A 15089-nucleotide genomic window follows, 5' to 3' on the forward strand; every position below is an offset into this window, starting at 1 on the left:
GCTCTGGAAGAGCTCAGAGGCAGATGTGAGCAATACATCCTGGAACTGCAAGGTGTCCAGTAGGTGCAGAAAGAGACTTACATCAGCTTAGTGAACACAGTGTATACAAGGAAGACAGGATCAGCAGTTCCAGTAGTTCTTCCCTTGGAAAAAGACACTGATTGAAAAGATCAATGAGCTGTCAACCTGAAAGCAAAGAGAACACTTCCCAGACTAGTAATTCTTATCTTCCATGACATAACCTTACTGATGACTGTGCCTGTTGTGCTGGATAAGGCATATGGGACATTATAATGTCTGAAAATGTCTTTAGTTCAATGGCCCTGAATTTACACCATGTGCAGTGGCATACAGGTTTACACATCAACATCAGATGTTAATCTGTACTTAACTGGGCCACACCTGTGGAATAGTCAGCAGTTGATACTTCGCTCAGCAGGAGGTGATGTTAGAATGGGAATTCGCAGAAGTACGGGGAGACAGACACAGAGGCAAACAGCAGAATTTGAAGTCCTGGCATTGTTAACTGCTTCCTCAGCTTGAAATCATTCACATCCCCAAAGGTACTAAACAGCTGCTGAGAGCAGCTACGATCATACTGATCCAGGGTGTCTCAGGTGGCCACTTAGAGAGAAAACACATTTTTTAGTATTACTTATAGATGGCATGCAGGCAAGGGGCACTGAATCTGCTATTAGCCTGAGAACATCTTAATGGCTTACACCTATACACCCAATAAGACCTTTTTCTTTGCTGTAAGTGTGCTCCCTGCTCTGCTTCCCACTCATCTCCCGTTCTCAGCTGCCCTGCAGACCACTCACAGACTGAAGCGTCCTGGACATGCAGAATCCCTGATGCACTGGAGACATACTGCCAGACTTTCAAGGCAACCAAGTAGCTTGGAGGCAGCTTTGGAGGGACTCAGTCACCATGGTCACACAGGTAACTGCAACAGGCCAGAATAACCGAACCAAGCAAAAACTCTGCGAAGACAACTGAATAACTAACTCCGGATGATAATATTGTTGTATGAAGAGTGAGCCACCACTACAAGCAGGGCCCTCAAGAATAACTAAATGTTCTTGGAGAATGTAGTGAATATATTGGAAATGTAAGTATTTGGATTGTGTTTTTTGCAAGTGGTATTTAAGGGCTACTGTCTTAGATTTTGGCTGAGAAAACAAAATTTGGATAGAGAACCATAGCTTTAACTGTTTCAAATTTTCCAAACACAGGAAATCTTAAGACAATTCCCATTAAGCAGAAGCTATTAGGAAAATGTCATCAAAATAAAGATCCCTGCCCAGAGTTTCGGCTGGAGGCAGGTCGTGATTACTGAATACCAGAGTCTACATCATGTGATGGTAGAGGGATGGGGAACTATCTCCTGGCACTGACCACAGCTGCTCTACAGGTGATTCAAAGATTCCTGCTGACTTTGGCAGGTCACACCCTCATGGCTCTCAACTGACAGCTGAACATCTCAGTGATGTTCACCAAGTTTCAATGGGAACTTCAAAACTCACCTCTTTCTACGCTGAAGAGTTTTCATGGACCACATAGGAGAAGACAAAGGGATTATTATGGTCTATTGGCTTCCTGCAGAGAGGTGTTGTGAAGGCTGTGTTCCCTTAGGATTATATGCATATGAACTGGAAACTGAGGTTAGGTTATCATAACATTATTTTTCCATTTGAGGACACTTTGACGTGTGCCGAAAGAAAAGAATACATACCTAGCTTATCAAGGGAACGCATTTGGATATTTTCACTCACACTCAGCAATGGACTATTCTTAGTAACTAATAATATGCATGTGCCTCGCAGTATGCTTTTTGATAGCCTTGTTTCTGTTCCTTAGGGATCCAATATTTTACCATATTTCCAAAGAATCCTGCATTAAAAGAAAATGTCTTACTCTTTTTGTAACATGGCAGTTCTCACACTGAAAAATAGATAGTGCTGCTGCTAGGACCAATTTCTTTCTTATATTCAAATTGGGGGTAAAGGTGTCAGGTTGACCTGGTAAATATGTGCAAGTCAAAGCAGTATAAATTAAGGTTATAAATGTTAAAGAAATTATCTCTCTTTTAACCACGTAGTGAAATCAGAATTTTCAAGGCAAATTATTTTTTCTGTCTCTGTTTTCTAAATGTTTAAACCAAGCACCCCACAGCAATCCCAGTATCTGCGCTTCAGTTGCAATCTGTCATGAGTTTTAAGGTGGATTCATTTTTTCCAAGCCTGAAGTACATACAAACAAAAGTAGCTGCTAGCAGGTTTAGAGACACACAAGTGCAGTAATTTGGCACACGGTTGCCATGGCAGCTAACCTACATTTAAATGATCCTGTGTGCTTTTCTCAGCCATTCTCTAGCATTGTTCCTCCTGCCTGCATTGCCAGTTCCTTTTTTTTTTTTTTTTGAGACCTGTCTTCCACAAAGTCCTAATTTGTGCCACTTTGGCCTCATCTGCTGGCTCAGCCCTTTCGTCCTGGGGTACCACTTATTCTGCTGATATTACCCATTAATGAAGGGGAAGCAGGAACAGTACAAGGCAGAAGGAGATAATGGTCCCCCAGCTACTCTGCTTGTTGAGAGCAGCTTCTTGAAAGCTGATTTTTGCTGAAGTAAACCACAGAGGTAACTCCCTTCAGTTTCAGGACTTAAAGCTTGCTGCAACATCACTGATGTTAATGAAGTTACTGCAGATTCATGGTGACATAATAAAAGCCAAATTTGGCCTTGAGACAGTGAATTTGTCAAATGATGAATGAATTCTGCTCTGCGGATATGTGGCAGTATATCGGGGTGCTATCTCTTCTATCCAGAAAACAGGCTTTGAAATGCTTTAGCAATGTTTATTACCAAGTAGAAATATTAAAAGAAAGGGCAATGAGTGCCCCAAGCTCTTTCCTTTCCATTGACCTTCCTCTTAGCATAGTTAGAAAACAAGCCCAGTGCTACTTATGAATTTTAAGGTTTTGTTATTTATTTCTGGTGAAACAGTTCCTTTCTGTCAAATCACTCTATTTCAGAGGAAAACCATTCCACTGGCTACTTCTGACCAATCATCCTTTTTATCTCCCTTCTTGCCATCTCTGAGAACTAAGTTGTGACGCCGCTTCAGGGGAACCCAACCCAGGTCTTATCAGTTCCTGACAGATCATGGAGAGCTGACGTGCCTTCTGCCTATGGCTGAATGTCAGCTCAGGGTTCACAGAAAGTGAGATCAGAAGATAAGCAGTAGAGAGTATTTACTTGCTTATTTTTAAGATAGTAAGCTCAACGTACTGTCAAAGCAGAAGTTTTGTCTAATCTTTTTAAGAAGGTTCAGTTTCGGTATCAAGTTGTTTGTTAGTTTTCAGGCAATTGCCTAGAAGACGATCGCTGCTGCCGAAGACTTAGCGTTGCCAGATACATTTGCGTGCGAAGTCAAGAAGTGGGGATTACTCAATTTATCATGCCCACATCACAAAGAAGTAGAAAAATCCCTGGATTTGTAGGATTACAGGCCATGCTAAAGTGACCTTTCTTTTTGGGGTACTGAAATTTATGAGACTCAGCAAGAGTTTTTTGGTCTGTTTTTCCGAGTTCATTTTTTCAGTCCAGTCATCTCAGGATAGCTTGCTTTTTAAAATGGACTTTCAAAATATTAAAAACAGTACAGATGCTAAGCACAAGGAATAAGATCTTCAGAAGTGACAATGAATAAACATTTTATGATGATTTAGGCTTGCTGAAGACCTGCCCCCATAAATGCATCATGTCGTAGTTTATTAAACAACAGCCAAAGAACTAAAACAATCAGTTTTTGGAATAACTGGCAAGAGGGCCAGGTCTGGCAACAGTATTGGAATTCCCCCTCTAGACCTGTGGGGAGGAAAAGGAGATACTATGCATCACAGTAAATGTTTAAGACAGAAGTGGATTTCCTCCCACTGCTATTTGATTTTGGTATGTTACACTCTCCCACTCTAATTTTTGCTTTCGCTCTAAAAAGCTGCGTGCATGCAATAACATTCTAATAAGGGAAAGCACTGCAGGCTGAAGTAGGCATCCTGAAGGGAGTTTCAAAACTTGAAAATAAAACAGAATCACACTTCCCATTCAGAAGAATGTGAATGTGTGGCACTTCCTATTCAGAAAAATGTCAGATACTAAGTTAGATATACTTGTCTTCCATCTGTATTGCCTAATATGATTTCACATGAATTGCCCATGCACAGTACTTTTCAAAGGTCGGAAATATTGTTATTTGCATTTTACAGATAGAGAAACCAAGTTATGCGCAACTGACTCGACAAGCCCAGATTTCCAGCATAATAAGCACAAGGCCTTCCAGTTATTATGGACCCCTTAGCACAACACAGACCCCTGCAGTTATCAGGAATATTATTTATTGTTTATCCTCTTGTCTCACAAAAGGAAACTACTTGCCAGATTGTTGACAAGGAATGCAGGTACAATGTGTTCAGTAGTTATTATGGCAAGCAGTGATTCATACCTTTTGGACCTCAGTCGTATCTTGCACAGCATGAGAATAAAGTAAATTACATTCTGGAGAGTTTTGTCAATTAAATATTTAAGCAAATATCTGTGATAAAGCTCACTGCTATGTTTTCCAGCAGTATGGAAGCAGAGAGGAGGGGGAAGTGCAGTACCTTAGGTCAAGCTGCTACCCTTCCAGGCCTTATAGAGAGAGTGCTCTGATGTGTTTGAGGCTGATGATGACATGATACAGCCCCCAACATCTGCAGAGAACTAAGGGAGGGGTAAGTTCTGGAATTGTTCAAAAGCAAAATCAGTGTCTCCCTAGCATTTCCCTGTTCTGCTGTGAGCTGAGGCAGGAGCAGGCATACTGCCTGGTCTGAGAGGTTGGGGGCAAGGGAGTTGTGAGCTGAAGCGAAGTTCCTCACGCCAAACAATCCAGACTGAAGCATGTGTTGGCTTTCTACTGCTCTGCTGGCACGGTTCCATGGGGTATAGAAGAAAGCAGCAGTGGATGGCTCATACTGAGTCTCCCCTAACCTGGGTTGGGTTGTAGCTCAGCAATGCTCCCTGGGCCACCTAGGTCAGATGGAGCAGAAGTGGCCAAGCTTCAGCAGTGCTTGCTGCTTGCTTTCTTCTTACAACACCAGGATAAGATTACTCGTCAAACCTCTTGTTAGCACCCTGCCTCCTTGCCCGTCACTCCACACCACTGTCACAGAAGCTGGTGCTAAGCTGCCAACCAGCTGCGGATGGCGCAGGAGCCCGTCCTGCCTCAGCTGCCCCAGGCTGTGCTCCTCCAGCAGCGCTGCTCTCCAGTGTGCTCCTTTCCCTGGAAAATTAAGCATCTGTGGTGATGACATAGCTGTTTCAAGGCTAGAGTTTTCCAGCTTCTCAGGCAGTTAAACTGACGGCTTAACTTTTGTTGGCTTTCAAGTGTGTCACTAGTCTCTGCGGGAACAGCGCTGGTTTTTGAAGATGTGGCAATCCAATGAGAAGCCACTGCAGAGACAGGTGGTCCTGCTCCCTGTCTCTGTGTGTGCTGCTCTGACCCCAAAGGGAGCGGCTGTCACCCCCCAGCCTTAAATGGGGTTACTTCTCTGAATGAGTTCAGTGTTGGGTCAGACAATTGTTGGAGCTGCTTAAGGAAGAGGTCACAGCTGTGCCATTGATGGTAACATGGAAAACACATGACTGCCTTTTTGGCAACAGTCTGTGTTTGCAACTGGAGGTTTTGAAGTTGTCCTCTTAGAGTGGGCTTGTACTGGCAACCGCTGCCTCTGTAGCAGTCCTCCTCACTCATAGAATCATAGAATGGTTTGGGTTGGAAAGGACCTTAAAGATCATCTAGTTCCAACCCTCCTGCCATGGGCCTGGACACCTTCCACTAGACCAGGTTGCTCAAAGCCCCATCCTACCTGGCCTTGAACACTTCCAGGCATGGGGCACCCACAGCTTCTCCAGACAACTTGTTCTGGTGCCTCACCACCCTCCTGGTGAATAATTTCTTCCTTATATCTAATCTAAATCGATCCTCTTTCATCTATCTCTTCATTTCAGAGATTGTCCATCAATTATTTGATATTTGGCTCTGCTGCCTGTTGGCTTTGCCCTTTTCTCTGTCTTTCCCCTTTCCATTGCCTGTCTTGGGCTGCAGTTGCCCCTGACCTGTCCAGTCCTACTGAAGTGTGCCCAACAAATGACATCTGGACATGACAGAGCTTCAAGTCACACGTGACACATGAATACTGGTGTAATATTTTGTTGATTTTTTTCCCAGTATACTATTTATATATATGCTATATGTAATATATATGTTATGCTGAGAATAGAGACCTAATTGTCCACAGTGGGGTATTTTAAGTATTTCTGTAAAATATTATACCTGTTTCACTCTGATGCATATATAAATGCATAGGGAACGTGAAGGTGGCTACAGAGTAACATCCCTCTTGTCTTTGTTTTGCATTTTAGCCACTAAGAATTCCACTTTTTGGGGGAAATTATTGGGCTGGTTAATGGGAGAGATCTTACATAGTTGTGTCCTGTCCCCATGTATTTAAACTGTGCGTCCCTTAAGTCCCTGCCTGTGTTCCTTATTACACTAACTCTTTGGAGTAAATTTCCCTCATTAACCACCAAATCCTCAATCATCATCTCCCAAAACAGCATCCCTGTGGCTAGAGGGATATGGCTGTACCATGTTATGTTTAACTGTGCATTAGGAAGCAGAAGCGCGGTTTCGGGAGGACTGCGCAGGGCTTTGAAGCCATGCCAGCCAAGACGCTGCAGTGAGCATCCTTCCCTGTCTGAGAAGGGGCGCTGGACCAGATGGCCTCCAGAGGTCCCGTCCCACCTCTGCCAGCCCGATTCTGTGATGTTCGCTTCAAACTAATTGCTTTTTCCTCTCTATTCGCCTCAGTTAAGGACACAAATGTCATTCGTGTACTTGCCAACCTGCCGTGCCTGCAGCGTGGCTGAGACCAAAGAGCAGGAGGCCAAGGCAGGGCACAGGCCTTGTTCTCCGTGCAGCCCAGGCTTCACACCTGCAGCCAAGCGCCTCCCTTCGGCCCGACGCCCGGGCACCGCACGCCGCAGAGGGACGGGCCGGCAAGAAGGGGGCTGCGGCCGCAGCTCCGGCGCCCAAGGCTCGGTGCCTGCTGTCAGGCACGCCGCCATGGCCCGTCCCAGGCCGAAACAAAACCGGCCTCGGGATGGCAAGGCGGGCAGCACCTGCCCGCTCCAGCACCGCCTGCCGCAGCCCTGCCCTCTCCGGGCGCAGGGGGAGCTCCCGCCGGGGAGCCGCGGCGCGGATCTGCGGGCCAGCGCCCGCGGGAGACGACCCCGCCGCCGCCGGCGTCACCTTCTCACCCCCTCAGGGATGGGGCGAGGCCGCGCCGCGCCGGGTGCCGCGGCCGCTACAGGTGGGGCAGGTCGGCGGCGCGGGGGCCGCTGGGAGGTGTAGTCCCGCCGGGCGGGCGGCGGCGGGGCGGCGCGGCGGCGCGGACTACAAGCCCCAGGGCGGCCGGCGCGCCGGGGCTTTAACCGCACGTGGGGGCGGCGGCGGGAGGCAGTTCCTGGTGGCACGGCCCCGCGGCTCGCGGCTCCCGGGGGCGGCCGAGCGGAAACCCGCCTCCAGCCGCCAGGAGAAAGCCCCGGGCAGGGCGGGGGGAGATGCGCCTCACCCTTCCCAACAACGGCAAGCCGCGGCCATCCTTTAATTAACAGTTAGCTCGTCCCCAGTCACCCCCGGCAAGCACTGTCCCATGCACGCTGACCCGCCGCCGGCAGCTCGCTAGCCGGCAGCTGACGGCTCCTCCCGCGGTGCTGGCGTGCGGGTTGCTTAAGCCATGGGGAATGGGATGAACAAGGTAACGCCGCTCCTCGTTTTGTTCCTGTGCGTGAGTGCATGTGGGCGGGCGAGGCGCAGCGGTGGCCGGGGGTGGCGGTCCCTCCCGCGGCGCCCCCTCCTTTGTCTGTCGCCGCCGGGGCGGTCTGCGGGCGCCCGCTTATGAGAACAAAGGCCAGGGCAGGAAAGGCTTCTCCCTTTAACTTCGGGGGTCCCCCCGCCCCGGGGCGAGATGGGAGGGAAGGAGGCCGTGGCTGCACCGCTCCCTCGGGGCGCGCCTCCTTCCCAGCCGCAGCGCGGGCAGGCGGGAGGGGGGCCCTGGTTTCGGTGATGCTCGCTCGGGCTTCCCCTCCCCGGGCGGAACGAGATTACGGGGCTGGGGGCGGCCCCGCGCCCCCAACGGTCGCTAACGGCCGCTGTCGGCCGCCGTGCCCCCCGGCGCTGTGCTTCACTCAGCCGCAACGCCGGGCCCTTCCCCGCCGCAGGGCTGCGGGCCGGCGCCGCCTCCCTCCTCGGCTGCGTTCCCTGCTGGGGGTGCCCCGGGGCGGCCTGGGGCAGAGCCAGCACCCCCCGGGCTTGCGGCAGGACCCGGAGCGTTGGGCTGTCAGCCCAGCAAAGTCAGCGAGCGCGGGATCGAATCGTTTTAACTTCTCCGTGGCTTGCTTCCCCCTTCCCTGAAACAGGGTGGTGGGCGCTGAGCCGCGCCCCCCGCGCCGGGCAGTGCAGGTTCCGAGGGCACAGAGCAACTGGTGGATGCGGGCTGGAGGGCTGGCCCCGGTGCTGGTGGGACAGGAAAGTGGTTGTCCCCAGTGGAGATGGCAGCAAGGAAGGAAGATGGATCTGTTTTGTAAAGGGTGTTGGCTTTTTGGCAGTAGGGGCTTATCCTAAGTGCCCATTCCCCCCGCATGTCATGGTGGTTATCAAGGAACAGCTGTGATTTTTTTTTTTTCCCTCTGTATCTCCACCTCTGTTTTAAACCGGAGTTTGAAACTGTGGTGGTAACTAGCCCTTTATATATAGCTTACTATAAGGAACAGAAGTTGAGTCATTTCTTCTGTCTGACATCCTGCTTTGAGTACTTTAGGAGTATCATTGCTGAGAGCGTGGCCTCTGACAAAGCTCAGAAGTTGTCAAAGTCCTGACATCTTTGCCCCTGGAAGTCAGATTGGTGAACGTCCAGAATGCTTAGCGTGCCACCTGGAAGGTGAAGCCTTTTCATCCTATAGATAGAGGCATTGAAACAGAAACTTTAGGTAGGGGAAAGACTTGGCTGGTTATTCCAACCAAGATAGCAGGTAGGAGGTAGAACCTTCGTTGGACCTTGGACCTTCTCTCCATTTTTGGTTTCGAAGCCTGGGGATAATGTCGCCAGTCCTTGGAAGTACCTTCTAGGACAGGCCAGTTAGGAAGAAACACAGCTGGAAAAACTTCTTGTAGACTCCTAGTATGTTTGTAGTATTTTTCTGGGAGAGTTTTAAATTATCAAAACATTTAGAGTGACAGGATATGGGATGTTACAGTTGCAATCTGGTGGCCGGGTGGGAAAGACTATTCTCAGCCCTTTGAAGCTGAGCATTCTTTGTCTGCATTACATCTTCCCGTGGTACTGTGTGGGCAGGAATCAGCAATCCGTGACTCCAGGCAATTTGGTCATTTTAATTCTCTCAAGTGTTGCCGTGACATGTACCAACTGGAGTTTTTGGGACAAGCATAGTGCCACTTTGATTTTTCTCTTCCCTTTTTATGGCTGTATCCATGAAGATGAAATGTTCAGCAGTTCGGGAGGAGCTGGCTCCTTTAAGGAGGCTACAACTGTGTTGGGTCCTGGCCATCAGGGTTTATTTTTGTAGGGGTCCTGTGTGTAGGTCTGGTGCTTGCCACCTTCAGAATGTGCCCCTAGATCATCTGTTCCTTTTGATCTCATCGGTCAGTGAACAGTGGAGGGGCAAGGGGAAGCCTGGAGTCATCAGCACCGATGTTGGGGGGTATTTGCTTGACTCAGTGTGGGCTATCAGTACAAGTTGCCTTAGGTTCCAACTGAAGTGTGTTTTTTGTGGTAGAGCTATATGCAGACAGTAGGAGAAAATAAGCAGCTTATCCGATGGTGGATTATTTAATTTGGGGAATCTCTCTGTACTAATGCCAGGGGAAGAGGATTAGTGGTGACCTGTAACGGGTATGGTAAGAAAAAGCTCCAGAGATTGCTGCAGCTGCTGTGGCTGCTCTTGGATGCTGAGCCTTTCTCAGTGGCATGGTCTCCTCCTATTTTTCTGTCACATGATATTGATGTATTTCATAGTAAACAGCAAATACACCTGACTTTATGTGGCTGTTAGTGCTGGTCAAGGGCTGGAGGCCTAGTATTCTTTTTAGATGGAGTTTGTCGTTTGTTGCTAGTGTTCTCTCTAAAATTAGCTGTGCTTCCTTTTTATTTTTTTTTCTTCTTCTTAAGCCCATCCAAGACTCCTGACTTTTCCCAAATTAAACTGAAAGCACTGGTTCATAAATACCATTCTTATTCTGCTCAGAGGAGAATTGCCCAGTGAGTATTCATTGGCTTAGTTACTAATAATTTTCAGTGATTTTTTTTTCTTTATATTTTTAAAGCACAGGATCAGTAATGGGGTCTGACTTAGGAAATTATCTGGGTTACCTGATTTGTCTTCATGCTTAATGGCTAACTTTAACATGTATTCAAAGTTCAAGTAGAAGTCTGTAGTTGAAAATTACAAAGGTGTTCTTCAGGAGCTGAAGTCTAGAGGTCTTAACTATCTGTGAACAGGATATGCTTAGTGAAGAGTTTTTCCTGGGTATTAGTTCTTCGTCCTGTTAACTGCCTGTTATTGATGCAGACTCTTCTGAAGGGGTGAGCTGAGTGTTATCTCTACAGAAAGGGCAGATAAGCCATGTTCGTTGTAGGAGCTGATTAATAAGAAATGCAAAATCAGTGTGGATAGTTGCAGCTGATGCAACCAGTTCTGTGGAAGCCAGCGAAGCTGCACCCGTTTGCATCAGCGGCGAATCCCTCCCCTGACCCGTGCCGATCTCCTGTACCTCTGGACGAGGTGGGCATGTCTGCTTCATCTGCAGTGCCTGGCTGTCTCTGCAGAAAGCCCCATGAACTTGGCCAGAGTGCCCATCAGTACTAGTGCATCTAGAAGCAGCATCAGGCAAGGAGTTAGGTGCTTTACTGTAAGTATCCATATAGGAAATGGGAGCAAAGTAGCTCTTTAAGCCGCTTTCTAGAGAGGCATATTTTGCGTGAGGACTGATGAGAAGCATTTGCTGTCAATTGCGGGGCTCTGGTGTTGTGCGAAGTGGAGAACATGAGCTGTTCTCGTGTGAGACAGGAACAAAGACAGGCGTTGCTGTTCTTATTGCTTGCTTGTGCACTCTTCATCTGTTATTTTGGTCCGTGGTCATTTTTTCAATGTTTTGGATGATATAAAGCGGCTACTGTTTTTATTCATAAAGCAGTGGCTGAAAAGTTCACAAAAACAACCACCTTATTTTTCTTCTTTTCTGACTCCCATCCCTTTTCTCTCACGCCCCTAGCAGCCATCGGCCTTCATTTTGCAGGGCCCAGAGTTGCAGTTACTGAAGGCAGTGTGAGATGACACAGCTGAAAGTTCCCAGCCGTAGTCTAGTGCCGAAGTATTAGTCAGCACGGCATGAAGATTCACTTCTTTCCAGGTAGCTTTCACCCATGGTAATGTTTCTTGCTTCTAGAATGACTAGGACAACAGGGGTAACATCTGTCCTTGGTTGCACGGTGTCCTAATTTCCTATCTAGCATACAGTGCTGCTTCATCATGCACAAATGCTAACTTCTGGATTTTTCTTCCTTTGGCAACAGCAATCTAAGAAGCTTCATTTTTGCACCCCCCCCCCCATGTTTTTATAATGTCTAACCTTAATGACTGTGACTGGAATTTAAGCTTTTATCCTCTCTTGAGAGCATATATTTGATGCAGAAATAATGTCCTGGAGTCTAAAATGGTATAGTCTACAGTACTGGTGATGTGATTTGAGATATGTGCTGCAGATAGGAAATACCAGACAGCTATTTACAAAGATCAGAAAAGCTTTTTTTCTGTGGTGTTTATTTTTTTCTTCTGGGCTTTAGTTGAGGGACCTGGCTGGGGTGATGGAGTTGGTGAAATTAGGTCATAACTTGGCTGTCTTTTGCTTTAGGGCATGTTTATTGTTTGCAGAATTTTGGCCCTTGCCAAGGGCCATTGGGTACTCTGCTCTCTAGAGCAACTACGAGCTCCTGACTCCTGGCCTGAGATGGTGGCCTTTGGACTGCACTTCTAGCAGAGTCATCAAGTGTGCTTCAAATAATGATTCTGTCTGTGAAACCACTAGTCTTGTGCATGCAGAAAGGGACAGCAGGATGTTGGAAGGGTTGTTTTCCCTACTTCATACCCTGGCATTGGAAACTGCTCTGCTGATTTTTGCTGTCTTTGTAGGAATGTCAAATTTGTACAAACAAAGAGGGAAGGCAAGGGAAGAAAGCTGTCTGAGCTTATCTGTGCAAAATTTACAGGTGCATGTTTGTACTAGACTGAAGAACAATTTTCTTGTCTAGCTGGTGTTGTCAAGCAGCCCTTAATTTTTAAGCAGGATACAGCAAGGGTCCCAGAGAAGTGGTGTTTCAGTATTGGTGGCAGAACTGAGCCTTGTGGTTAGAGCTGGTGTGATGTGGCAGGGGGAGAGAGATCACCCAGCGAAGCTCAGAGGTAGGAATGTTTGCACAAACCAAAGCTGCAGAGAACGTGGGGAGTGCTGCAGCCCTTCTGTTTTCTGCAAGGCTAGATAAATAACAGTGAACACAACGTTTTTATCAGATGAAAGCCCTGAGTTTAAGGCAGATCAGTAGCTATTTTGCAAGCCCTTCTGCTGGCCTGCTAACCTTTGCCTGGTAAGCTGGGCTGCCTTTCAGCAGGAAGGCTGCAGTGAAACGGAGGCTGGGGCGATAATTCCCGATGAAAAGTCCTTCATGACTTTCGGAACTTGACGGCTGCCGGGCTGAGCAAAATGGGTGGAGTTATCCCTTTAAATAGCTGAGTCTGAGAGACTGTTGCTGCTGTTGTGGTGACACTTGGGTGTTGCTAAGGCTTTAGGAAGTCAGTGCTGACATATCTGTATTGGTGGTATGTGCTGCATGCACTTAAGAAAAATGGATCATACATACGGTTTCGCCACCACAGTTCTGATCCCTTCAAAGGATATGTGCATATGTCAAAAGAGTTCAGGTGGAAGTGAATAAAATTCTTGGCCAGAAAGTGTGTACTTGGTGTGCCTGGGTTTTTTTTGTGTCCTTACTGCTATTCCCAAGTTAGGAGGGTTATGAGAAGATAGGAGGGGTAGAACCACAGTGTCACCTGCCTCTGTGTGTGGCTGCACGTGTCCTCAGACTGCAGAGACTGGTACTCAGGCTGACCTTGAAATTCCCCAGTTAAAGGAAGGTCCTGTAACTGAGACCTGTGCAGCCTTCTGGGAGTGTTGGGTTGAGTGGGTAGATCTGGGAGAGAAACATGCAACTAGTGGACTTTCCTAAATTCTCTTTCTATGTGAATACACTGCTCCTTGTTTGCAGTGATTTCCTCTGTCAAAGAGCTGTGCCCTGCCTTGTGTGGCTTTGCACTTCAAAAGACTCAAAGGCTGTCGTTTTGTAGTGCTTTGTCCAACTTGCTTAGCAACTTTAGGCAAATCAGCTTTTTTGTATGAACTTTCATCATTAGTTAAATGAGGGTAACTCTTACCCTGCTGGGGAGGCAGGGGGAGTGGCACATTGTGAGGCCCACTTTGTTTTAGTAAACCACTTTTGCTACCCTTGGAGAGCCTCCATTATGTGAAAGTCTGCATGATTAACACCCCTCAGCTGTCAACAAATGCTGTCAAAGCGCGGCATACCTAGTGCGATGTAGTTTGAGAAGGTTGCAAAGAGGCATAAAATGTTGTCAGCGCTCTTTAGATTGCATTTGACAATGGTCTGCTAAAGTAGTATGTTCCATCCTGTATGCAAATTGAACTTTGTCAAATTGTCTTACCACAAGATATCTATATTTGATACTATATTTCTTTCTCACAGATTCTGCCTGGCTTGTTCATTGGCAACTTTAAAGGTAAGATTAGTTTTATCATTATCTCTAAGATTACTTAGTAGGGGTCTTAAGGTGTTGTTTTGCAGGCCTATGGAATTCTCTGACATCTCTACAGCTTCTTTAATGCCATCTTGCTTCATTTCTGGATTCACCTGGTAGCACTTAAAGAAGAACTTATGTGCTCTGTCATCCGTGCAATGTGCTGCAAGTACTTTAAGAAAAGAAAAATGAACGCCATCTCCTTGGAGCATGCTTCAGCTGGAATTCCTAAACACTGACCTGCCTGAAATTATTCCTGTGCTTGGCAGGCAAGCCTGTGAGCTGGGCAGATTCTTTGTAAGGCATATTTCAAGCCCTCCTTATAAGTAAAGGCTTAGTATGCCTCCTGCTCATTGCTTTCATTATTTTGGTTATTTATAACAACTGCTAAAGAGTTCTGTTATCACTACTTGCGAGACGGATAGGTCTGCAGATTGCTGTCTGACCCCTGATACTTGTGCTGTCCGTGTTGCAAATATAAGATTCTCTGGATTTTTTTTCCTGTTTGCATGAGGTTGGTTTTGTGTGTGTGTGTGTGTGTACAGAAAAACAGAACCATATTTAGAAAACACAGGAAACTTTATGGAGACATCCAAATAAATGACCTGTTCTCAAAGCACTCTGTTAGTGTTAGTTCCAGCTGACTGTCCCTACTCAGAAGTAAACTGGTTATGCTCGCACACTCATTTTGATACATGTAGATCTTGTGTTTCTTATGCTTGGGTACAACAGCAAAGCTGGACTAATAGGGGCTGCTGCCATATACTGACCTTCCTGGTCTGCCTGATACCACAACTGGTATGCATTGGATTTAGGTGGTGCTGCACCTCCTGTCTTCTTCATGCCCACCATATCTTCCCCTCCATCCCAAAACTTGTGAGTTCTGTGGTTCTTGCGTAATTTACCAGTCTCTGGACCTGCTGAACCATGTTGCTAGTCTAGTGCTTGGAAGTGGAGCCAGTCACATTGAGAGGCAGGCCAGAGGTCCATGCGAAGATAAAAACTTTTTGCCACACTGGGATGGAAGCACAAGTACAATGGTGTGAGAGGGAGTTAATCATACCATGGTAAGGGAAATCAGAGGATGGAGGTGACTTTATAC

The 15089-nt window shown here is 47.1% G+C and overlaps 1 protein-coding gene across 7 annotated transcripts in view; it reads left to right on the forward strand.

The window, feature by feature from the left end:
- Window positions 1-7188: 7188 nt before the first annotated feature.
- Window positions 7189-15089, forward strand: part of DUSP22 (dual specificity phosphatase 22) — a 45802-nt gene continuing 37901 nt past the window's right edge. Inside the window, exons 1-2 of one of the 7 annotated variants that reach the window (XM_065052515.1) lie at window positions 7189-7413; window positions 13936-13969. In XM_065052515.1, the coding sequence (XP_064908587.1) occupies window positions 7204-7413; window positions 13936-13969 (244 nt within the window). In that variant the 5' untranslated portion in view covers window positions 7189-7203. Of the gene's footprint in view, window positions 7414-7537; window positions 7861-10639; window positions 11031-13742; window positions 13848-13935; window positions 13970-15089 lie in introns of those variants that run through there. The other 6 variants (XM_065052517.1, XM_065052519.1, XM_065052516.1 and 3 more) reach the window with 6 other exon arrangements.

The sequence above is a fragment of the Columba livia genome, chromosome 2, assembly GCF_036013475.1.
Source record: "Columba livia isolate bColLiv1 breed racing homer chromosome 2, bColLiv1.pat.W.v2, whole genome shotgun sequence".
NCBI lineage: Eukaryota > Metazoa > Chordata > Aves > Columbiformes > Columbidae > Columba > Columba livia.